The sequence below is a fragment of the Lissotriton helveticus genome, chromosome 2_2 (assembly GCF_964261635.1).
Source record: "Lissotriton helveticus chromosome 2_2, aLisHel1.1, whole genome shotgun sequence".
NCBI lineage: Eukaryota > Metazoa > Chordata > Amphibia > Caudata > Salamandridae > Lissotriton > Lissotriton helveticus.
Window position 1 is genome coordinate 338,736,176 of NC_136060.1, and position 27,257 is coordinate 338,763,432.

Sequence of the window (27,257 nt, forward strand, 5' to 3'; positions counted from 1 at the left end):
GTCCTGGTCTAGCGCAGCCACATATCCACAGCTAGCAGTTTGTGTTTTTGGCACAATTATGATGCACATGAACACGACCCAATTCTGATGGGCAATGTACATTATCTCAATATTCCCTGATTATAGCGGGCCTTGTTTTATTTATAAAAGAAAGTCATATTTTATTAACTTGGTGTGGGATCCTTTTTATATGGTGTTTTCATTTTATTACTGTTCAGACATTTGCAAAAATACTTTACACATTGCCTCTAAATTAGGCCTGACTGTTCTATGCCAAGCTACCAGAGGATTGAGCACAGGTTAAATTAGGGTTGGCTTGTGCCTCATCCTGGGGTGTGAGCCCTGGTTGCTGTTTGACCGGGGCTCACACCCCAGTCAACCAACAACTCAATTTCACATCGATGGAGATAGAGAGGGCCAAATTGGTAGCCACAAAACATGATGCAGAGAGATTTATAAATGATTCTAACAATCACTCATAGCCAATGTAGGGTTTTCAGCACCTCAGAAGAAAATGAATGGGTGGGAAGCTCGTCAAAGCTCGTTTTTTCAAACCAGAGACATCGGTGCACATCCAAAATTCACAACTGCACTGAAAATCACTAAAACAAATGTCACACATTTTTAATTAACGCTAATAATGAAATTAGTTTTATGCATTAATTACCCCATAATCTCTTTTGCACATCAAATAACAACTCAAACCAGGAACAGTAGCAGCCTGTGGTAGGAGTGCTGCTGGGCACTGACGTGAGGCAGGGGGTGCAGGGTACATTTGGCGATGCAGTGCGAGCAACAAAATTCACTTTACTTATTTGTTTGTGTACTTACCTCTGTGCAGGCGTATTCTGGAGTTTACTACCCCCTACCCTGCCCTCCCCCACCCCACACCAGCGCCTGGCAGCACTCCAACCACGGGCCGCTTCTGACCAGGAAAAACAATTCTTAGAAAATTGAAGAATATTACCATGCCAAGAGGGAGTTCAGATGATCGGGTGTGGTAGGATCAGGACTGAGAGGTGGTGATGTGACAAAAGCTGCTGCCTTGGCCCAGTTTTTGCTCCAATAATGTGTTCCATCTGTTCCAAGGCTTGCAGTTATAGGTTCTCCAAAAACCAATGCACCTTAAGGTAATGACATACAGGTTTGTCAGCTTTCCAGTGTTACATAAATCAATAGCTTCTTTAGAACTGTGTTCTGAATTAGACATCAATAAAAAACTGAAGCACAGATGGTGTATTGGGGTCTAGAGACACAGAAATTGTTTTTTTGATGCAACGCCTTCATAACTCAATTTTTCATGTTAAACAAAATAGAAGGTTAAGCATTCAGATACTTTGTGCTGATGACTGAAGGCAGAAAGTGTAAACCACCTCATATCATCACACTCCAACTGCACTATAAATATTGCACAATATCAATGTGGCATTCATCATTCGTAATAACATTACAGTCTGCAGTCCATCTGATATACACAAGAACCATTGCGGTTCTGTGAGATAGAAGAGAATGAGTTTTGTAGATGGGTCTCAGTCCCTACGTGCATTGCACAGGTTTGTGGATGTATGTTTGGTTTGAAGCTTAGGAAGAAGGCTCAGGATTTTGTCAAGTTGGCAAATCTAGGTGAGATACTAAGTTTACTCAAATGGATGATCCAATCAGTTGAAAGCTTGTAGTTTTGTTTTGGAAAGAAGATGATTTGAGGGAAGCTACATGTTCATGTGGTTAATTTGTGCCCGTTTTTAGAGGATGTTTGCACAGTGCAATCTTAGTTACACCTAGGCATTTTATGCATGTTGGTGAAATGAGATAACATGTTTTCCTAGCATCTCGGCCTATATGTTGTAGAGTCAGGGCCATTATCATGCATTGTGCCTCATAAAAGGGTGAGATTTGAAACTGAAGGTTCAATTTCCAATAAGAACTTATTGAAAACAGTTTGTGTGTATGATGTGAACCAATTTAGTACAACGTAATCAAATTCCATTTGATTGTGTTGGAATGAGGAGAATATCATAGTCATATGAAGTTGCACTAGTAGGAATTTCGTTTTTTGTCAATACATTGGACAGTGTTGTTTATGGTTCTGAGGAATTTTTGTTCTGTACCCTGCCAGATCTATGTCCTGGCAAGGGGCCTACAAGTTGATACTTGGAGATGCATTCTCTGCATGTTGATGATGTTCAAATATACTCACACTGCCGCATTGACATCAGAATATCAGCCTTCTTGTCATATCCCTTAGATAAAGAAAAAGTATGTTGGTGGATGCGTGTTCTGGTATTTGACACCTGAAATGTGACACAATCTGCTTTGCCACCCCAGGAAAATATAAAAGTATCTTGAGTGCTCAGACAACCTTCATATTGTTTTAATTTTTCTCTTGTGTATTTTAATTTAGCTGCTCGTCTTGTCTATAGCTGGTATTGTGTGTACACTGCATATCTTTCCCTTTGAGAGCCTGGACGCTTTTCAGGTAGCATTGAGACTAACCAAATAAACAAATAAATGAATTCAGTTGGCCTGACACACGCTTCTCTAGTATATTTCATGGGTATGAGACACTAGTGATGGGTCTACGGTTTCTCTTAGATCCAGATCAGCATCTGCTTTCTTGAATGGAAGTCACATGTGAATGATTTTAAGATCAGACAAAATGCTTCTTTAAATTGAGGTGTTTATGTGCCTCAGCCAGATGTGAATAATAGCATACATTGCATCAATTGTGCCAAATTGTGAAATGGGGCGCAGACACTAATATATGTATAAATATTTTGGATATAACTATAGGACACCTAATAACCCTACATAACTAGGTCTATATCTTTCAAAAGTAAATGTTCCAGTTAGGGAGGGAATATGAATATATAGCAGTAAGTTCTATCCTGCTCAAGAAAATAGTTTTCTGCTTAAATGATAAATAGATCATTTGACTAAAAGATGAATTGAAGCATAATTTAAGAGGTATGGGTTTGAATTTGTGTTTTTTTAATTGCTTTATTTTTTCTGTTAATTTATTTTTGTTTAAATTATTAGGCAACTTTGTTGGTTCATATTATCGTTATGTATTTATTTCAATGTACCCAGTCACTTATACATCACATTTCAGTAAGTAGGTGCATTTGATAGAATATTTTGTTGAACATTTACATACATGATGCAGTTTTTCAGACTCTACAATATAATACAATAGTTAACATATGGTGTTACGTTTAGGGTCCATTTAATATGTATATAACGTTAAAGGCACATGATGTACATGATATTCTAGTTCATCTTCTCTTGAGCAAATTCATTAATAAGGCACAGTTGTGAGAGGAGATTTGTAGAGAACTAATCATATTTGTTTTTTTTCTGTATCAGTTTACATGAGATTTCCACAAAGCCAGGTTGGTAACATACATTCAAAGATGGTGGAGTAGTAAATAATAAATAAGAATTAACTAAATAGAAAGTAACTGGACCTCATGTGTTTCTTGAAGTGAGTGACTTTGTCTATGAGTTTTTTCAGTATTGTGACACATGCTAGTGTTGTAGTGTTTTAAAATGTACAGTTCAATGCGTAACTTTGAAGCAAGGTTTTGTTTCTAGAGCTAAAAGAATAGTAAAATCTGGTCAAGATTCTGAATGAATGACGCACTTGCATATAAACTCGGCCCAAGTACATAATCTTAAAATTGGTTTTATGTAAATTCAATGTGGATATTATGAAAACTGGATTTTATCATTCAGTGTCTCAAAATGGTTAGCCTACTTTACATAGAAAACAACAGTGAGAGTACCTTTTTTCCGAGCATGAGCAATTACATCTGCGGCACTCTTACTCATCACTTTAGTGATATAGACTGGACAGTTGATACGTCCTGCAAGAGTGATGGCACGAAAAGCAGCCTCGGCTTCCAGCTGAGAAAAAGTGAATGATGAAAAAAAAAATTTTTCTCAGATTCTACTATTGGTTTTTAAATAAAACAATCCTGTAAATACATTTAGATATCCACTTATTTGGCAGTGCAGACTATAGCACATATTTGCCACAACAGTACAAAAGTGAGTTTGAGAGTCTACTGGATACAGACAAATGCACTACAGGGTCTTAGATAAATATGTAGCACAATATAAATAAAACTACTATGTCATTTGGATCATAGATGTATTTTATCCATACAGTGAAAATGCAGGGAATACACATTACACCACCATTTTAAAGAGGGGAATTTTGCTTACTGTAAGAAATTGAGTTATTAGTTGTGAAGAACGCGAGTCCTTCACAAGTAACAAGTCTGTAAGCAGAGCAGTCCAAGGCCTACTCAGGGGGGTGGTGTGTGCTATGACCCCGGCTTGCTGATATGCAACAACATTCAATAAATCATTGTCCGGTCAGTGCTTTTTCTTATGAAAAGGAAAAGTACATTTACTACACCCACACTACTAACACCAATGCATTAAATTGTAAATATATAGAATCAGGTAGATAGAGATACATTTGATGAGGCCCTCATATCACTTTACACCCCTAGTGTGTCATGAACAATATAATCACAATAGCCCCAACCTATAGTGATATAGTATCATAATATAGGAAGTTGTCAATCTAAATTTCTAAAAATAATATTTATTATCTATTATTAATAATAAAAGTACAAACAGTTAAAACAATAATTTTACATTCATATTTAGCCGTGTGTGGAATTACAATAACACATAATACATTGAAGAAAAGACCCAATAGTCTTGCAGGCCTCCTCATCAATTAAGTACTGTATAAAATGTACAGTAGGTCTACAACTTCTAAAAAATGTTTCTGCTTTAAAAGAGAAATTAAAAATCTTGGACTAAATAATTCATAAAATTTACAAAAAAGGTCAAATGCAGCAATATTTGTTTGAAAAAATCACCACAAACTAACCAATCGGAAACACAACAAATTGAGTGCTGTACCAGATCTGAACCTAAATAATAGCGTCTGCTCCCAATAGCCAATGCTGCGCAACAAAAAAGGTTCAATTAATAAATGATTAATGTTTTAGTAGGAAAACTCATAATTATAAAATATGATTAAAAAGAATTTTAACTCATCACAGCAAACAATAAAAAGCACCTAAACCCCTATATTGTTGACATGGACAACAGTGACATTTAGGATTAGGGCTCGTGTGAATCACACAGAAAACCCATGGAGGAGACTGTCGGTATTGATAAACAAACATATACATCGCAAATAGGGTCTACAACTGCCTTTTGTTCACTGTCTGCAAGTAATACACATCCCACCCCTTGGGAATCGTCAGCGGGTCAGGTGACAGATGGACACTGGAAGAAAAGCCTTTTTGTTTTAGGCAGTTAAATGACAACTTTCTAAAAGTGCCATTTCCAAAATAGTAATATAAAATCAGTTGGATTTCAAATTATTAAAATGAGACCCGTAGCACTTATAAAGGGTAATGTAAACAGGTTTTAACCTATAGGAGAAACAGCTTTGCCACAGTGAAAACAACTTTGTAGGCCCTTTACCACCAGGGCATGTAAAATATAAATTATACATGTCCCACTTTTTAAATATCATGTACCCCGCCCTTTGAGCATTCAGGGCCTACCCAAAGGGTAGGGAATGGCAGTTTTAAAACTGCACACCCAGGCTGCAATGGCAGACCTCAAGACTTGTTTGAAAGTGCTACTTTAGTGGATGGCACAACGAGGGCTGCACCCCACTAATACCATTTAATTTACAGGTCATGGGTACTTGTATTACCCTATGCTAGGAATGTATAAGTAAATTAAATGTGCCAATTAGATATATGTCAATTTGGTCGTGTTTAGAAGAGAGAGCACCTGCACTTCACCACGGGTTAGTAGGAGTAAAGTGCGCAGAGTCCTAAGGCAGACAAAAACGGGTTCCACAAAAGAAGGCAAAAACCAAGGGGAATGCCATGCAAAAGATGGTCATTTCCAACAAAAAAACCAGTAAAACAATAAATGTGGAGATATATTAAAAATGCCATCCATTTATGATATAAAGACAACAAAAATAGGTTACCTCTTCCGGCCTGCTTAAGGCATGTCCCTCTGGTCCTGTAATTCCCATCTCCAATATTCGTTTTTGCTCCTGCAGATGAGAAACACATACTCAAAGTTATGATAACAATTTCTAATATTTTATCAGGCACAACACTCTTTCAAGCTGCCCCAAAACCACCTGCCAATGTAATCAAGTAAACTTAACAATAGAAGTTGAACTCATTAAAGACAGTGTAGGCCCTCAGACTAGAAGACCTCATAAAATGTCTGTAGACAGAGTTAGCAAATTGCAGCTTTAATGTGTGTGGTAATTAGTATGGGTAGTCATAATCTAGGTTCAGGAAAAAATAAAAATGCATTCCTTTGAAACGCTGTTGAGTACACGTGAATCGCAGAAGGGAAACTAGCAGCGACATAAACTCTGCCGTGATAACGAATTTGAGGCTTGCTTTTGGAATAGGGTAATCGACATAAAAACTGGAGATGATGCAATGTCGGGGTGATTAGATGAATGGATTTAGTAATCACCTTCGGAGACTGAAGTACTCTATTGTTTCATTCCAAAATGATCCATGCACATGCCCAAAACAGTTACACTGGTTGTGAGTTGCAATTGACAATTGGCATTGTTAACATTACAAATTTACTATTAGTGAAAGTAAAACTACCTAAATAATTAAAAGAGAAGTGAGATATCCAGTGCAGTGCTCATAGACTTATAGATGGAGAACACAAGGTTTGTGGGCACGATCAGTGAAGAAGAAGAGTTACAGTGTTCATGATAGAAAGGCAGATGGCTCAATGCTAGCATGACAGCAATGATTCTGCACATAAAATAATCCATATAATGATTCATGTGAGTGGAATCTAATTACATGTTGATATCTGTAGGCATAAACATATAGTGGATGCAGCAGCTCCTTAATCTCATATGGGGATAAACAAGTGGCCATGAAACACACAGTGCCCAACCTTTGTTACTCAGCAAGCGGTTCCATTTAGTTAGACATTCACATTACCTGAAGCTTGAGGAAATGAGACTGATGCACAGGAACTGGCCATTACTGCTGTATAACAACCAGAGGTTGTATAAGTAACTACTGTCAGGAGGAATGCATCTTCAAACATTGTATACAGTTTTGAGCGCTAATTCTATAGCACTAGTTTAACCATATAGTATGCACACAATTTGCACTTAAAACATCATCTAAAATACAAAATGTTCTAGGCATATATATTTTTCCTCATTTGGAAAAAGTGATTTTATATGATGAGGCAAATCAGTTACCTATTTAAGAGGGCCATTTCTGGAGAGTAGGCAATATTAGATTCTTTCACAGGCATTACATCATATATCTGTGTAGTATGTAGACCCCCTTACAATCTATCTGTGAATAGGCTGCATATTCTCAATACCTTGGGAATCATTACTCATCCACTGTTACTGCTGTGAGGTGTATCTCACATTCTAGCCTAACAATAATCACATTTCTTCTGCCTTCCCCCATATTCTCTTAACAGTAGCACTATTGCTACTTCATGGGGTTATGATAATTATACCTCGTAAACTGCAGTCAGGAAATTGTAATGAATCATATTAAAAACCTCCCACTACAAAGGTTTCATGTGGGTTGTGATGCCCTGTGGCTAAACATTCTCCCTCTTACCAAGTATGTGTGCCCGATGGTCGCAATAATGGACTAGCATATCAACACCTCTGGAAGTAGTCAAACAACCCTGAGATTCAGTTATTCCTTCCTGGAAGCCAACCATACTCATTCTCTATAACTTTTCCAGCTAGACAAACGAAAACATCTCTGCCTTACTGCTGGTAAAACAGAGGTGTTTGTATTAGGGAGTGTTGAGGACTAGCCAATGTGTTAGGAACAGTCCCATTTTTACTCTCAGAAATAGCATTCTCCCTCAAATTGCCAGAGTGGCCAAGGGAACCCACAAGTCAAGCTCAAAAATATCCAATTGTTCCTGCAAAGTAATGACCAATTGCTCATCACATGAAACGCACAAGAACCTATTAATGGCCCTGTGAATACTGCAGAAGCTGTCCCTCAATATGCAAGGACCAAGACGTCTGATCAAACAAGAGCCCTATAATAGAAAGAGGCAAAACTTCAAGCATCTAAGCACTGCAACTGGACCCCAGGCTCCAGAATGCTAGCACGTCTTAAGAGAACAACCAAAACAGCAAGTTGTCAAAACATTCTTTAAATCAGGGCTTTAAAATAAGCTATACCGGGGAATTCAGCCACTAGAAACGGTTGGAAAGTCCACTAACCTCTCCTTTGCTCTAAACTCTAACTGTCCCTGTGCCTCCTCCCCCAGGACAGAGACTGCTGGCATCTAACAGTTGAAGAGCACCTTCTTTTCTAGAATGGCTGTCCGAGTGCCATGAAATCCCCAGTGTAAGAAATTGGGTTACTGGTTAACTGAGGTGTGAGCCCTAGTCAAGCAGCAACTACAATCCTTGCAAGAGTGAGGGCCAAGCCAACCATATATTAACCTGTACCCAACCCTCTGGTAGGCTTCATCTGGAGACAAAGTGTAAAGTCTTTTTGCAACACTTCAAATAGTAATAAAGTGAATAACATCACACAAAAAGGATTCCACACCAAGTTAAAAAATAGAGTAACATCTAAAAATTAAAACAAGCCCAAAATGACAAATCCAGTTAGTAGAACCAGAGAAATGCAATGTTAAAGATTTCAGAGAAAAAAGTGCCAAAAAGCACAAAGCGATAACTGTGGACATCTGGTTGCACAAGATCGGGACAAAGTCACAAGTGTAGGCCGACTATGCTGGAGCGTGTGCTGGCTACATGGACCCAGTTATGCCTGCTAAACAAAGTAACTGTAATCCTGGTTTGTGGAGCACTGCAAGGGTCTGCGTTGAAGATGCGCCACGCAGCAGAGGCAATGCGTTGGTTGTGACATGCAACGAGGTTGCAGTGCGAGGTACCTTTTCTTCTTCGAGCCTGCCGTCATTGAGGGATGCGAGGGCCTGCACTGAAAATGCGTTGCACAGCAGCAGTTCCAAGGTGGGTGCAAGGTTGGTGTGGTTCTTTGCCAAGGGGGGCAATCCACGCAACAGCAACAATGCATCAGTTCTGCTCTGGATGCGCTGCACAGCAGAGGATATGTGGGAGTTCTGCTGAGTCTACAGAGGCTGGCAGAGCACCTTAGGCCCATTTTAAATAATCCAGGACTGTAGTGGCACTACTTGGCAGGGTCAACTCACAGATGGCAGAGTCCAGGTGCTGGGATCCATGTTGTGGGAGCCTACGGTCCCTGAGGCTCATGTCAAGAAGCCAGCCAACTCTTAGAGTCACTTTGGATTCCTCAGTTCAACAGATGCAGGACCAGTCCTTCTTACCCAGGCAATAGGGCAGCAGCCAGGTTAGCAGTCATTCAGAGCAACTGTCCAGCAGAATGGCAGACCTTTCAGCAGTATAGCAGTCCTTCTTCCTGGCAGAGTAACCACAGGTCCAGAAGTGTACTGAAGAGTTTGTGTCTGAGGCCCAATATGTATACCTAGTTCTGCCTTTGAAATGGGAGAGGCATCTAGAGGCATGCCTATGAAGTGCAAAAGTGCTTTCATTCCTCTGGCTCTAGACTAACTACAGGGGTAGGCAGCCCTTTTTGTGGAGGCAGGACACAGCCTATTCAAATTTAAGTGGCGCTGCACCCAGCTTTTCCCTCCCATCTTGATAGTAATGGACCTTCCAGGCACATCTGAACTCCCTATTGTGTGTGGCTGTCTAGCAGGAATGCACCAAGCTCAATTGTCAACTGTTAACTGTACCTAGTAATGTAACCCAAAGACAGGCTGCAGGCATCAAATGGTTAAGGCAGGAAAATGACAAATTTCTAAAAGTAACATTTTCAAATTGTCATTTGAAATCTGACTTCATTAGGTTAGGATTTTTCATTTCACTTCAAAAGACACCAAACATTGATGATTTAGCTGGTTCCATTTGGAAGTTACAGCTTATTAAATGTAATAAGGCAACCCAAATGTTATCCTATGGGAGAGAAATGTCTTGCAGTAGTGAAAAATTATGTTAAGGGTTTTCACTACCAGGACACGTAAAACTTAAAGTTTTTAATGCTATGCACCCTACCCTCCAGGCTGTCCAGGACCTGCCTAATGGTGATTTGTATGTATTAAATAGAAAGGTTTGGACCTGGAAAATTGTGTCTTTTGCTAGGTCAAAATGGTAGTTTAAAACTTCAAACACAGGCTGTAATGGTAGGCCTGAGACATGTTTAAAGTGCTATACAAGTGGGTGGAATGCAGAAAGCCCACTGGTAGCATTTAATTTACAGGCCCTGGGCACAGGTAGTGCCAGTCAACTATACCCCTAAACGAAATTAAGTATGCCCATTGTGTGTAAGCCAATCTTACTATATTTCAAGAAGAGAGCACAAGCACCATCACACTGGTCAACAGTGGTAAAAGTGTGCAGAGTCCCAAGGCCAGCAAAAACAGGAGGTCTGAAGACAAAAAATTAGGGGGAAAACCACGCCAAGGATGGCAGGTCTAACACCCAGTATTAATAACTGCCCAGTAATAATAACTGCCTAAGAAATCACCACTAAATAAAAGGGTGTTATAGTACCTTGAAATGTCAGCCCGATGAGTTAGCTTTCTATCAAATTGTCCAGAAGCCTGAAACTAGATATAATTCAGGTTTCTGTTGTCAGCTTTGTTCAAGCCTGGAGAATGCATTTTGTGTTAAATATTCGTTAATTGCCATCTTTTTTCCTGTAGTGGACCACGTGCTGCCCTCTCATGCTTTAAAATTTGCCCTCTCCCTCATTCTCCCTTCTTAGTTTTCTTTTCTATGCCTGTTGATCTTCTGTATTTTATTCCTTTCATAACTATGTTTTTCACCTCTTCAGATCCATTCTCCTTCATCCTTCTCCTGCTAGTTTCCTCTTTATTCTTCCTAATGTCCAAGGAATTGGAAAGTGTTTTCCTTATTGTTTATCAACTTCGTGAAGAAAGATTTCCAATTTGACAAATGTCATCTTGACGATTCAACAGAAGGGTATTTTGTCAAATTAAATATTTGAGATTTGCATTCACCAACATTGTATTTCTTTTAATAATTTCTGTGTACCAAATAATGTATCATGGCTATCTGAGTGAGAAACAGAACTCCTATTCACTCACCTGAGCTATCAAATCACCATTTTCCGCATGGACCAGAATTACTGCTCCAAGGTCTTTCAGGTAGGTAAAAGCTTCATAAAGCTGAAAACAAATTAAAAAATTATAAATTGCAATAAGGAGTAAGATGCAGTACTTATTCACTTATCATAATGTTCTTCAAACAAAACCTATTGTCCTTATATTCTGATTGCGTGTCATTGTTTAAATCAGATATAAGAACAGAGGTTATTTTAAGAGATAATGCATAAAACAGTCAGCAAAAGGAACACATTAATCTTCTCTTAAGAAAAGTCATAGACTTGCTCGTGGAGTTTTGCGATGATTCGTCCATGAGGACAAATGTTTTAGGGGGTGCCAAAAATGATTTTCCACGAGTTAATGGCCCTAGGAAAAGAATTGCAGCAAAAAGGATGGATGTATTTTCAGAAAACTTTGATGAGCTTAAGCAATTTGAGCCAACTTTTCATCCCTTTGTGGTTTCACCAAAATCCATCTAGAAACGTTTATAGAAAAGCCAAATACAGTAAGAGTTACATGAGGTTGAATATGTTTTGCTAGCCAAGACGACTGAAATCACAGTTTTGAAATTATGCTTTCTGTTAATCAGATATTAATTTTTAAAAGATGTTTTTAGTTGGTTGAAGGAATACGGGGCACATTTACTAAAGTTTTGCATTAGGGTTGTGTCACTTCATTGGCGCAACCCCAAAGCATAATCATTTTATCATTTGCTAAGCCATGCAAAGTCACCTTTCGTGGCTTTGCTTGGTAAAGTAAATAGTAACATAGGCAGTGAAGATCGCACATGACGCACCTGACATCAGTTGCACATTATTGAAAGGCGTGCTCATCTGATATAGAAGCTTTGGGGATTCAGTGTAATAGAATCATACAGGATCTTGGTTATGCCATGCATTCAAATCAAGCTGCAAGCAGTTGACTATTATGTACATTTGCTTAAAGCTGGGTTGGAGAATAGGTGCAAATTGCATCCAAGGGCCACGGTTTGCTCCCAGCAGGAGGAATGTTTGCAGTAAGATTTTCTACTGGCAATTTCCCAGGGAAGCCTTCCAAGCCATTGTTCTTTGCACATCATGCACCTCAGTATGGACCCAGTCATATGCAGATCAGTCTTGACCTTGCTCCAACTGGAACAGTTCAGACCAAAGTGCCAAGCCAGTTCCTTCCTAAACCAGAACACAAGCAACACAATACCAGTTCGCACTTCAGTCGAGTGTTACTTGGTTCTTGTGGCACAGTGAGCATGGAACCCATGTCTAGGCATACCCATGGCCACTTAGGCAACTACATCAAACACACAAAAAGGTGATGAGAAGAATGCTTGCAATAAGTTTACCCTCAAGCAAATTCTGGGAGTAGTATTCCAACATATTGGTCTTTTGTCCACCAAGCTACCTCAGTTTAGACTCAGCCTCATGCAAATGAGTCTTGACCCTGCTTTAATATCAACAGTCCAGATGGAACTGACAGGTAATGTACTCTCTGAACTGGAGCACAAGTAACCCAAGACCAGTTTCGCCCTGATTGGGACTCTACATTTGGGTGTAGCTTAGTTACAGTGGCACCGTGAGAATGGGATGTACATCTGGACATATCCTTGGCCACTTAGGGTGTTGCATCAAACACACAAAAGTTGACGGTGGAATGCTTGCAATATGGGGTCTTGTGTGGTTTTCTCAATAGCAAACTTTTTAGAATCAGTCTGGCCTATTAGCACCAGGATACTTATGCAAACGCCGGAACCAAATCATTGATCATATAAGTGGACTGTAATCATGACACCTTAGCTACAGCAGCACACCACCATTCAATGAACCACTAAACATAATCGCCCAAGAAAATGCTCACTTTTAACAAAATATTGCATTTATACAGCATCCCCTCCAAATGTATGTTTTAAAGTGCGAAAGCTTTTATTCAGATTTTATTTAAACCTAAAAACCAAATATTTTTTTACTATGGCACTGTCTGTTCGGGAAACTTCAGCTTTGAGTTTATTTAATTGTTAGTTAACCCAATGTGACTTTTATTTTATGTTGCTTTTATGGTTGTTGAACGAAATAAAGTATTTAATAAAATAAAAGAATGCTTGCAGTAAGTATAGCCATTGGCACTCACTCAACCCATGGTTCCTTTGCCCACCATGCCACCTCAGTTTAGAACCAGCCATATGCAAATCTGTCTTGCCCCTCCTCCAATAGGAACAACCCAGGCCGACATGCCAAGACAGATCCTCTCTAAACCAGAGCACAATCAATCCAAGAGTAGTTTAGGCCTGATTGGGCCTCTTCAGTCAAGTGTAGCTTAGTTCCAGTGGCACACCAGACCTATGGCTTTCACTGCACATGCACAACCATTCTTACTCCTGGCTACTGAAAAGAGGAATTACATTGATTGAATGCGATGGCATGCATCAAGGTGGATAATTGGTGATTATTTGAGACCAATGTGCACTCAACTTCCCATGCTATTGCTAAGTGACTCCAAGCTTGATAGAAGCTAACCTTTGAATATTTTGCCACAGTTCTTTTGCATTGTCATTCCCAAAACAGCAGCCAAACATCTATATTTTTTGTGAATCGCAGTTGACTGCAACATTGCAATTCATACATTTAAGCTGTTTATTTTTCAGGTGGACATCCAGTCATCATATTGTAATGGGTATACTCCAGAAAGACATGCTTACATATCTTAGCTGTGTCTGATAATTCCTAAAGTCCCTATTATTTTTACTACATTTTCCCCAACAATACTTACTGTGCATTTGAAATGTATTAGGATTCAGACACATAGAACAATATGAGGGGTTTTACTGATTGATATTTTGACGTGGAAATCTGGGAATTTTCGGTTTGGGCGTTAATACTTGTAGTTCTAGATATTATTCTAAAATTATAAAGGTTATGGACAGATTAAGCAATTATGGTTATATCTGCGCATTTCCTACTATTTACTAAATATTTGCTTGAATTGGGCATATTAGAACAATGCAGTGTATCCCTTTCGATTACACTTATCAGTTTTCACAATTCATTGAACAGTTTGGAAAAGCCTAGCCGGTGGTTTTCTTAGCTGTTTACCTGCAAAGTTCCATAAAGCATTTTAAAAAGGTGGACCTTTCACCTCTTTCTTGAGCCACGCTTGTGTGGCCTATACGGTCGTCACAGCCATTGGCAAGTACTCTTGTGCATCTCTCATACGCTTGTGATAAAGAATATTGACAGACAACAGCTTAGAATTAGTATTAAGTGTGAATATTGGAATTTGCTTTGGAAATGAAATGACAACTATTTCTTTGTAGCTACATTGAAGGTGGTATACTTTTAAGTGTTCTTGGTCAAATCTATTTTTCCTTGGTAGACCCCTTTTCTGATCCACCCGTTTTAGGATATCCCTTTTGAGAAATAGTTTGATGTAGTATCCAACCAAACACCATCAGCAACTAACAAGCATGGTTGGCCATGTTGTACGACCCCTGATTTAGAGTAGTTTCAGTCAATCAGAGACCTCAAACATAATAAGAAAGTGAATGTGAAATGCCTTTCTGCCTCACTGAGGCAGATTGCAATGCTGAGGTCGAGGATTTCAATTTCTTTTCTCTAGGGGTAAAAATGTTCACTCACAGCCTTACATTAAGATCAGAATATTGTGGTGCCAGAGATGGAAATCCTGCAAGCTGCAAAACTGTAAAGATATATATCCGAAACACTTGCTCATGTGGAATGTAACTAAAATTGAGATGCTGTTCCATATTTTGGGGTAATACGCACTCTTTTCCATATAGCTTACATACGGCAAGGCCCACCAGGCAACAACTTCTGAATATAATCACATGTGCATCATCAAATTATTACTAACGTATGCATTGCATCATTTAGACGCCAGCTTTGTGAAGTTATATAGTGTAAAAGCAAATACAAATGCATGTGGGTTAATATGTTACCTGGCTATCAGACATCTGGTAGAGATCTTTGTATGCCATGTATACTTGAAAGGAATTGACACCTAAATGGAAGTACAATTATTAGTAATACAATCCTAATAAATTAAACAAGTGTATAATGAAGCAGAAGTGTAATAAAAACTAAAACATAAGTTTACACATGTAATCCATAATTTTATAAACCTCTATGCACACATATATTGTACATATTTTTAACAAATCTCTCATATACACGTTTTTATAAACCACACACATACTAGCCTCCTACACTTCATGTTCCGGAATACGATGTTGACTAGTTTTTTTTACCTGCTTTAGACTGTGTGTCAAAATGTTGCTGATGGCTGGCAAACTTTATTAGCATATCTGACAACAAGGAGCTAAGAGGGAAATGGGGTCATAGGTCGCCCTCCACTCATAAACTTTTCAAAAAAAGAACCTATACCCCAGGCACTAATTACATTTATAACTTAATGGTGTATCATATATCGCAAAACATTACAACCACCTCCCCTCTTTCAATTGATGGGGTAGGAGATACATCCACATTGTGCCATGATTAAAATTGCCCAGACCCTCTTCCTAAAATAACAGCTGTGAGACAACAAACAACACACACCAAGGTGTCACGTTCAGACAAAAGGAAAAAAGTGTGTGTGAGCGAGATGGCACCTCACGGGCGAACCACCAACGGGAACCTGGCAGGTACTCACCAGGATTGCCCTGTTCTCATCATTGGTGTGGAGAAGCGTGGCTCAGTGGTTAGAGGCGGCAGACCCGGAAGCTGAGATTGGCCGTGGACCAGGGTTCGATTCCCCGCCTCGGCGGGTCTCTGGCTTAAAAATTCCACGGACTCGACAATTCTCGCTCCGGTGCCTACTCGACTCACGGGGTCACACTCTGTGACTCTGGGCAATAGCTTGCTTAATCTCCACTACGGCCCCTCGCGGCGGGATGCCTGGCTTTCACCTTGTGGATACCCTGCCGGGGTATCTCACAGGGGAATACCAGGACGGGTTCCCTAAGCAAGCGCCTTGATACCTTCGGGTGATACGTGCGCTATATAAGTCGCAATACATTTACATTTACATTTGGTGCTATCAAGCCAAAGAAAATGTGTCCAAATTAACAAACAAAGGTAGTGTTTGTAAATACATGCAGTGTAAACAAACCACAAATGACACACATTGAAGTCAAAACAACATAGATACCACAAGCAACACGGATCTCCAATGTTATTCTTTCTCCTTAATGTTGGTTGTGGAATATTAAAAAAGTGAGTGTGGTTACTACTTATCCAACCATACTCCACTTGCCGACATGTTTCATTGCCACTTAACTTTTTGGCAATTTCTTCAGGGCACTACGTTTTTTAAGCACTGCCTTGGACATACATCGTCTTCACAGCTGTAGAAAATTATAAAATACAACACCTATTTAGCTGTCACACAACCTCATATATTGTTAGAAAATGTGGCAAAACCAAATTGCACATAGTTCCAATATATTTACCCTCTATCAGCTATCTTGTCGCATACCAGCTTAGAGGTGGAATCCTTTCGTGATTCTAAAAGGGCTCCTACTATGAGTCCCCTTTCTTCCCCCTCGGTGATTGTCACTGCAAGGATTTTAAAAACTTGGCATGATTATATGCTATCAGAAAATCTCGAGGCACAAGCACAATTTCATTCTCATACTTGTCGTTACAGCATTTCGTTGCTATCTCCTTTTAGTTATTCATTACCCAGCTGTTCACTACAGCGAGTAGTCCCTGAACTGCCCCCTCGATATTCCAAGTTTTTAGCCTGAATGAAACATCTTTTCTATCAGTCAGACCCCATTAACAGTATTTAAGCTCACATTGGAGATTCCTTTCTCAATTTCGCGGACCAGAGCCCTTACTCCTTACCGGTAAAGGGAAAGACCGCCGGCGTTTCCTCAGCCTGTGAATCCCTCCCACTGTCTGGCTTCACGTATATACACCGTGCCTTGCACAGCTAAGGGCGTGTTCCCGGGAGACTGAAAGCAGGACTACGTCTCGACTGCGGGCGCCATCTTAACATGGAACAACATGCAGTTTGTTGTTATGTGTGGCCTCGTTGTGTTTGATTACGAGATACAGCGACTACATCAACTTAGATATAAATCTTCGTTTCGCTCATATATGTTGCAGTGTATTTACTTCCATAAATAAAATTCTTTTATATTTCAACCGGTTTCTACATGTCTATTTCGGGCGCCATTTTGGATTGGGGCAATGTTTAATGGCGTTTTACACTAATCATTTTTTAGGGCAAGTTTCGGGCTCAACCACAATTACGTGTATAGTGTACACAACACCAACAGATGGTCGAATCTCCATCTACATAGATTGTTTTAGTTCAAAATTGTTATTAAACTGTGGGAGTTTAGAAAAAATATATTGAAAAAAATGTTTTATCAACTTTGGACATTTTCATATGTGTGAATTTAAAGGAACATTAAATATAATGCATACTTGTCCATATTCACAAGATAATTGCCACACTCAGGTGAGCCAGGACAGATTTACCTACATCTGATTTCTGGAGGTCTCGTGCATGTACACCGTCACACAATGTCAAAAGGATCATCTAGATGTAGATCTTTATCATTGTAATACAGCCCAGTACATGACGAACAACCAACGTTCAGATAATTTCATTCCATATTCACAAGATGATTGCCACAATGAGGTGAGCCAGGACAGATTTAATTTCTGGAGGTCTCGTGCACATACACCTTCACACAAAGCCAAAAGGATCATCTAGATATAGATCTTTATCATTGTAATTCAGCCAAGTACATGACTAGCAACCAACTTTCAGGTGATTTCAATGTACTTTATTCCATTCTAGTAATTCATTGAGGCCAGTTCTCTCACTTCTTTCTTGATAAATCCATTTTGCCTCCTTCGTAATGAGTCGCCTTTCAACTGATCCATAATCACCTGTCACTTTTTCTAGCACCACCCACTTAAATGTGTGCTTATTGTTATGACAATGTTGGACCAACTTTGTGGAAAGTTTTCCTGCCTTGATTGTACTCAGGTGTTCCTGAATTCACGTTTTTATTTTGCGTGTGTGTGTCCAGAGAATCTGGACATTAAAGCCAATGAAGGGGGCTTGATGACGAGTGTCCACCAAAAACCAACCGACAGGAATTCCCTGTTGTCCTACGACTCATACCATCCAAGAGCACTCAGGGACAACCTGCCGGTGGAACAGTTTCTTAGATATCGTAGAAACTGTTCTAGCACAGATATATACATGGAGCAGACACAGGTTTTGGCAGATAAATTGGAACAAAGACATTATCCTGCTAAAATTATCAAACAGGCAAGAAAAAGAGCTCTTAATACTCCTAGAAATGCACTTTTAGAAGTGAACCATCGAGAAAAGAAAGACTGCCTTCCGGTGGTAATGACATTCGATCCGTTGGCCACCAAAATAAGGCAATCAATTAGGAAGCACTGGCCGTTGCTATCAACAAAGGAGCTTAAAATGCCACAGCCAATGTTCGCCTTTAAACGGGCCAGCAATCTTAAAGATAAGTTGGTCCACACACGCCCACAAGTTTGCAATGTACAAAGTAACAGTACTGTCTCCACTGGACACTATCCTTGTGGGTCATGCTCTGTGTGTCCTTTAACATAAAAAGTGAAAAGTGTAACATTACAATCAGGTAAAGAATGGAGTTTAAGACAGTTCAGTAATTGTAATACCACCAATGTGGTATACAGGTTAGACTGTGAATGCGGTCTACAATACATTGGACTCACCACACGCAAAATAAAAACGCGAATTCAGGAACACCTGAGTACAATCAAGGCAGGAAAATTTTCCACAAAGTTGGTCCAACATTGTCATAACAATAAGCATACATTTAAGTGGGTGGTGCTAGAAAAAGTGACAGGTGATTCTGGATCAGTTGAAAGGCGACTCATTACGAAGGAGGCAAAATGGATTTATCAAGAAAGAAGTGAGAGAACTGGCCTCAATGAATTACTAGAATGGAATAAAGTACATTGAAATCACCTGAAAGTTGGTTGCTAGTCATGTACTTGGTTGAATTACAATGATAAAGATCTATATCTAGATGATCCTTTTGGCTTTGTGTGAAGGTGTATGTGCACGAGACCTCCAGAAATTAAATCTGTCCTGGCTCACCTCATGGTGGCAATCATCTTGTGAATATGGAATGAAATTATCTGAACGTTGGTTGTTCGTCATGTACTGGGCTGTATTACAATGATAAAGATCTACATCTAGATGAACCTTTTGGCATTGTGTGAAGGTGTACGTGCACGAGACCTCCAGAAATCAGATGTAGGTAAATCTGTCCTGGCTCACCTGAGTGTGGCAATTATCTTGTGAATATGGGCAAGTATGCATTATATTTAATGTTCCTTTAAATTCACACATATGAAAATGTCCAAAGTTGATAAAACGTTTTTCTCAATATATTTTTTCTAAACTCCCACAGTTTATTAACAATTTTGAACTAAAACAATCTATGTAGATGGAGATTCGACCATCTGTTGGTGTTGTGTACACTATACACGTAATTGTGGTTGAGCCCGAAACTTGCCCTAAAAAATAATTAGTGTAAAACGCCATTAAACATTGCCCCAATCCAAAATGGTGCCCAAAATAGACATGTAGAAACCGGTTGAAATATAAAAGAATTTTATTTATGGAAGTAAATACACTGCAACATCTATGAGCGAAATGAAGATTTATTTCTAAGTTAATGTAGTCGCTGTATCTCGTAATCAAACACAACGAGGCCACACATAACAACAAACTGCATGTTGTTCCATGTTAAAATGGCGCCCGCAGTCGAGACGTAGTCCTGCTTTCAGTCTCGCGGGAACACGCCCTTAGCTGTGCAAGACACGGTGTATATACGTGAAGCCAGACAGTGGGAGGGATTCACAGGCTGAGGAAACGCCGGCGGTCTTTCCCTTTACCGGTAAGAAGTAAGCGCTCTGGTCTGCGAAATTGAGAAAGGAATCTCCAATGTGAGCTTAAATACTGTTAATGGGGTCTGACTGATAGAAAAGATGTTTCATTCAGGCTAAAAACTTGGAATATCGAGGGGGCAGTTCAGGGACTACTCGCTGTACTGAACAGCTGGGTAATGAATAACTAAAAGGAGATAGCAACGAAATGCTGTAACGACAAGTATGAGAATGAAATCGTGCTTGTGCCTCGAGATTTTCTGATAGCATATAATCATGCCTAGTTTTTAAAATCCTTGCAGTGACAATCACCGAGGGGGAAGAAAGGGGACTCATAGTTGGAGCCCTTTTAGAATCACGAAAGGATTCCCCCTCTCAGCTGGTATGCGACAAGATAGCTGATAAAGGGTAAATATATTGGAACTATGTGCAATTTGGTTTTGCCACATTTTCTAACAATATATGAGGTTGTGTGACAGCTAAATAAGTGTTGTATTTTATAATTTTCTACAGCTGTGAAGACAATGTATGTCCAAGGCAGTGCTTAAAAAACGTAGTGCCCTGAAGCAATTGCCAAAAAGTTAAGTGGCAATGAAACATGTCGGCAAGTGGAGTATGGTTGGATAAGTAGTAACCACACTCACTTTTTTAATATTCCACAACCAACATTAAGGAGAAAGAATAAAATTGGAGATCCGTGTTGCTTGTGGTATCTATGTTGTTTTGACTTCAATGTGTGTCATTTGTGGTTTGTTTACACTGCATGTATTTACAAACACTACCTTTGTTTGTTAATTTGGACACATTTTCTTTGGCTTGATGGCTCCAATGATGAGAACAGGGCAATCCTGGTGAGTACCTGCCACGTTCCCGTTGGTGGTTCTCCCGTGAGGTGCCATCTCGCTCACACACACTTTTTTCCTTTTGTCTGAACGTGACAACTTGGTGTGTGTTGTTTGTTGTCTCACAGCTGTTATTTTAGGGAAGAGGGTCTGGGCAATTTTAATCATGGCACAATGTGGATGTATCTCCTACCCCATCAATTGAAAGAGGGGAGGTGGTTGTAATGTTTTGCGATATATGATACACCATTAAGTTATAAATGTAATTAGTGCCTGGGGTATAGGTTCTTTTTTTGAAAACTTTATTAGCAGCCACATAAAGTGCAATTAAACTTGGCCAACCATAGTCATCCTACCGTTTTAAAGAATATTTAATCTATAATGTAATGGATACTAAACCTGCAGCTAATGATTTTGTGTGAATACGTTTTCTTGTTTCAGGCTTGCATAGTTAGAATTTCCACTACTTTTTTTCTTTTCTTATTTATGTAGACAAATCATGTTAAATAATTGGTTCCAGGGCAATCTGTATTTGTTTATTTTATGTGTTCGAGGCGTTGCCTCAAAGAGATTCAGAAGATCTGTTGCCAGGGTTTATGGGTGGCCAAGAGGGACAATATAGTTTGCAAAAAATCCCATGCGCCAAATTCATGTCCATATTCTAGACTACCGCGATATGCTGAGAAGATGGTGAAGCATCAGTGGTACTGAAACACACTGAAGATGATTTGATGGATGGTCAATAATCAGAGTCACAACTTGCCTTAAGCAGTTGGGCATCAGCATGATGTATGAACAAAGAGTCAGAAAGCTGGTGCACCAACGAGTCAGGGTGTTGATATAGATGGGCGAGAGAAGCAGGCCCATTTCCACATCATATGCAGGCGGGAAAAAGAGTCTTTTTAAATCCTTTGTAAAAGTTAAAAGAAATTTGCTCAAGTCTGAGATGTGGCATTCCAGAATGTTGAGCCTTGTCTGTCAAAGACCCACCCATCAAATTGTTTGTACCTGGCTGGATGGATGATCAGTGGGTATTGTTAAATCAACATCAGGTGCAGCACTGGCTGTTAGTGTTAAAGAGCCATGCTGGTGATACCTTTTTTATAAACTCAGTGGTAAACATGAGGCCACACATATTGAAATGAGGTAACAATGTAGGCAGTTCTGTGTAAGCAGCAGGGTCTGTCTCTTGTCTTGTCTTGCTGCTTGTGGGTCTCTGGAGGGGAGAGGGCACCCATGTGGAGAACTTGAACTGTAGACTGTGTCCTTGCTGCTTGGAGTTGTGAGGATATGTAAAGGGTCTCAAAACATTCATACATAGCACTGCAATTCAGTATTTGGAAGTGACGCCCTAAACAGGCCCTTTTCAAATACCAATCGCTAAACACAAATTGAGATTCGGAAATATGTAACCGAATCGGAGTTTGTGTTTTGTACATATGAAAAATAGCATTTTTGCATTCAGAAACGGCCCTCTTCTGTGAATCGGGCCATTTCCAACCACAGAAATGCTTCTGTACAAATGGCTCCTGCTTTGTACCTTTTGGGTGTATCTTTGAGCATGCAGTACCTTACTTAGAGTAGCCTTAAGCCTGGTCTAGGCTACTGAAGTGTGATATAAGAATACTTTTAATGTCTTTGTTTTGAGTCTGGTGAACCACCTGATCAGGTTACCTTGGCACTTATAAGTGCATCTGGCCACTCATCCCCCGCCTAACAGAAGGATTTATTATAGAAACACATACAGTGCATAAGAAATATTGCGTTAGTATGGTGGAGCTAAGCCTGGCCTAGTTGGCTGGCCCTGAGCGAGTTCTGCCACGCTGCATCAAACCTCAGCTGCTGTTTCAAATTCCAGGGGCTGATCAGTTATCTTGTGTTAGGGGGGTTTGAATAACCCTCAGTAACATAGGTTGAGGTAAGCAGGACCCGTGGACCTCTGCTCACGTCCTGCTCGGTGCTATTCTGAGCCCCTCACCACCAACTGACAATTTCATTTGTTCTCTTTGTGATTCACTGTTGACAAACTAATTAGTATTGGTATGTCAGGAATATTGTTTTGTTAAAAAATGAACTCCACATGTACAGGAGAAAGTACATTTATTATCCTCAAGCACCAACTGTCGTCGAAGCTCACAGCAACATTCTACTGTGAGCTTCACATGAAGATTCTACAGAAGGGTAAGTAGCAAGGGAGAGGAAAGGAAGGGGGAGGGAGGAGAAAGCTAATACACTTACAAGGATTACAACATGTTTATCTTGCTTTCATTTGGGAAGCCTGTGACTGCATCTATTGTATCATAATACGCTGGGTAACAGTATTAATTATGGTGTGGTTGTAACCTGTTTGATTATAGTGTATCAGTGTACCATTTTTGGAATTGGAACTTTAAAATCTCAATAAATAAAGGCCCCAAAAAATGAAATAGCTCATGAGGTTAACTAACTTAATGCCTATATACAGTTATGGAAGCTCCATCACCAGTTTGCATACTTTATGGAATGTTTCCAAATCTCACAACTTACAAACAATACAGCAACAAGTATAACATAGTTCGCTTTCCACTAACCTTTATCTTGCACCAGTACATCTAGTTCCTCTTGAATTCCATCATACCAGCTTGTGACATCTACATGGAGGGAATAGTCACAGCAGGATTTCGTGTCAGCCACTTCATGCCACTTTTCAAATGTGGTCAGCAGAGTAGATCCAGGATCAGGGACCACATGGTCAACTTAAACAACATAAAGAAACGTTTATGACTTTTATTGTATTTGTATGTTGTACAACTTGATATTAAAGCTCTAGTCATCACAAAACTCCAAAGACTTGATTAAAACCTTGGCTAATATCCTTAAAAGTGCATCAAGTAGTCCCATGACAATAGTAAGAGAGGAGCTTTACAGAGCAGTGGCTGTTCTCTAACTCAGCATGCAATATCCAGGTCTAATGGTGCAATTCATAGAGTTATAATGTACCCAGTTTCTCATTGTGATACCTGTAAAACAAGAATATGACTTAGGCAGACAGGGCAGAGGCCTGTACTACATGAATGTCACTATCCCATCGCCAGAAACTCTTTGAAAATGGCATATGATGCAGGAGAACGCACACAGCTACATGTCTGGCCCACTGTTATCAAAGAAAGAGCCACAGCAATCCACAACGATTATCCATGAAACACATGTACTCAACCCAATGGAAGACATAACCATGTGAGGAACGAACATTGTCTGTAAAAGCTAGCAAAGAACAGTTTGACCTATATTAATGCACATGCAGGTACAGGGAGCTAATGGCACAGAACTTCTTATGACCTGCAAAGCCATAAAAATAGTGGCAACCATATATCACATAACCTACTTATGCATCTTTAAAGGGATGTCAGCCAGAAAGAGAGACTGGTAATTGCAATATTAGAACTACATTTCACTAAATGCTACAGTGCAGTTGTGCAGTCCTAACGACATGTGACTGCCAGGTATATAGATACACTGCTAAGCTGGACAAGTGAGTTTCAGAGACGAAAAAATAAAATGTATCTTCGACTTTACAAGATGTCTTGCAGAGGCATTTAGGTGTATGTGATATTGTGAGGAGTCTCCGCTGGCACTCTATGGGGAGCAAGTAGCATAGTGTTCGAGTGCATAGGAGAATTTCAGTACAACGTACACAGTTTAAGGGATTCGTTTTTTGGTTGTGTAATTACTATAACATGTAGTAGGTCTGTAATGCCTTCATCATACCCAAAAACGTATGGTATGTTGGTCTGAGAAGGATTAGCTGTTTCCTGTTTTCCTGTACTATTGTTTGTTGGAGCAGTGGAGGCTGATGTCAGGTGAATGAATAGATCCATCCTGTGGAATAGCAGTTGTATGATTTCCATCCAAGCAGTTTGCTTCAGGTGTTTGTGTGTGTGTGTGTGTGTGTGTGTTTGTGTGGGTGTTCTAACACACACACACACACATTGTAGAAGACTCCTTATTTATGATGTAAGTGCATGAACTACACTATATAAGTTATATTTTCGTTTTTTTATCTCCTTGTATTGAAAAAACTAAATTTTACTAAATATTGCTTTATTTTGTGTAGTTACTTTCTAAAATTAAAACAAAAGGTGCAAAAGAGTTGCAAACCCCACGGTCACAATTTCTTTTCACATTGGCATTAGCTAGACCTGATGCACAAATATATTTTACTAAATACCAATCTGTAAGTTATTAACCCTATTGTTGCCCCAGTGATTGTATCCTTAATCTATGATCATTTTATGGTGTCAATAATTGCTTTAATTTGTAACACCTATCCATAACCTGTCAAATATCTTCCTAAAGTGCAATTTTTAAATGTATTGTGTTGCTTATATTTGAACGACTTCCCATGTCTTAAAATGCTCGCTTGAGCCTGGGAATGCAATTTACATCTGAAAAACGTACTTATCATTGTGGTGCCTCCTGCTAGTGCAGCCTTTGTTCCTTGATAGAAGTCATCTACAGTTGTTGTTCCCATGAATGGTTTCTGCAGGTAGGTGTTAACATCAATTCCACCTGGAATAATCATTCGTCCATTTGCCTCTATGGTCTTCACTCCACCAGGAACAATCAAATTTTCTCCAATTTGCCTGGGGGCCAAAAATGTTTAACTTTTATTTTCTTGAAGAAAGAATTCAGAAATCTGAAGGTATTACATGTACACTGTTACATTGTAAATCGACACCAGTTTTACACGTCTTGTGTAAAGAATAAGCAAGTTGTCACTGTTGAGAGTCAAAAAGTTAAAAGTTAAAATAGCAATTTTAAGAAGCAGTGCCATCTGTGGACTTCATTAAAAAAGGTAAAATTACACTTTTTTGTAAGTTTGCTATTTTTTGATATTCCCAAACTATGAGTTTAATTTCAGTAATGGAAAAAATTATGACTCGTGAGACTCTGCAGTTAGTGCGGCGAACTCCCCAAATAAAAAGATAGGATAGACCTACCTTTTTATTGTGGGGTTTCCTCCATTAGTAAGGAGTTTTCGCAGTCGTAAAATTACTATTAGTAAAATAAAACTCATAGTCTTGAATACCAAAACATTTCTAAACCTACACAAAAGTGTAGGATTATCTTAATGAATCAGGCCCTGTGTATTTAATAATGGTGCCAGCCGACACAAGTTAAGGGTGAAGACTCCACTTGTGGAATGGAGTGAGCAAAGACAGCTAATGCAGTAAAGTGGAGCACAATTAATATGAGAGAGGAAGAACACAAGTGCATCCACAGTTCTGAACATTTTCATTTGAATTGTCTGGCAAAGACTTCATATGCAATTGCTTTAAGGCATGCTGTTGATTTTACCCACAATGAACCCAATAAATGTAACATAGTCCTTTGTTATGTAAAATTAAAATTCACTATGAATAGAAATGTGTTAAATGTTTGTGGTATTTTTGTGGTGCGTACCACTGCAATGATTCCAATAACTTGAAATTCATTAAGCTGCAAAAATGAGAGCATTATCTAATAATTTGTTGTAAGCATAATTTGGTTGTAGTTCTTTCTGAAAATGAGAAGTTTCTTCAATATTTGGTCCAAATTGTAGTACAACTAGGGATCAGGTACTGCCGGGTGTATGCCCCTGCTTCAATTTTGTCTGTAAATGTGTGTCCGTTTGCCTAGATATGTGAGAATCTTCCTGCATTCTCAAGCAAGGCTTCAGTGTGGGTGACATTTATTCAAGCATTTTGAGCTTCAAACTAGTTATGGGCATAATGAGGTTTTATTTGAAAAAGGCGGTTTGCAAAGCTTCAGATTTTCACCCTGAATGAAGGTTTCCTGCTTTACTACATTGTTGTGCAATATAAATCAAGAGCACAGTAATGCAAAAACTTGCACAATGAGTTCTCGATCAAGAACTTTGAGCTGAATGCAAAATTAATGGATGTTTAATCAAACCGTTTGACTCTAATGAGTTTCACATTTTCGACATAAACAATTTGTTTAGGCAATAAAATGAGAAAAAAAGCTAAGCATCAAAGATAAATCTTACTTGATGAGCCCATCTTCGAGGTAAATATCTGCATAAAATGAACGATCATCATTCACAATTCTTCCACCTTTAATGAGCAATCGATCACTCTGGAAAAATCGGAAAGAAAAAAAAGTAATGAGAAAAACATAAACGTTTGTAAGTTAAAACTAAATGACAAAATATAATATTTCAAAAAGTATACCCTTTCTCTCCTTAGGTACTAATGTTATTATAATATTAATATGTTGGATTTAA

At 39.1% G+C, this 27,257-nt stretch overlaps 1 protein-coding gene across 2 annotated transcripts in view; it reads right to left on the reverse strand.

The window, feature by feature from the left end:
• CRMP1 (collapsin response mediator protein 1) overlaps positions 1-27,257 on the reverse strand; it is a 211,069-nt gene that overhangs the window by 71,808 nt on the left and 112,004 nt on the right. For both annotated transcript variants that reach the window (XM_078678488.1, XM_078678489.1), the window contains exons 2-9: positions 27,021-27,109; positions 25,430-25,614; positions 23,563-23,727; positions 15,170-15,231; positions 11,206-11,286; positions 6,035-6,103; positions 3,783-3,903; positions 968-1,124 (exon numbers count right to left, since the gene is read on the reverse strand). In XM_078678488.1, the coding sequence (XP_078534614.1) occupies positions 968-1,124; positions 3,783-3,903; positions 6,035-6,103; positions 11,206-11,286; positions 15,170-15,231; positions 23,563-23,727; positions 25,430-25,614; positions 27,021-27,109 (929 nt within the window). The remainder of the gene's footprint in view (positions 1-967; positions 1,125-3,782; positions 3,904-6,034; positions 6,104-11,205; positions 11,287-15,169; positions 15,232-23,562; positions 23,728-25,429; positions 25,615-27,020; positions 27,110-27,257) is intronic.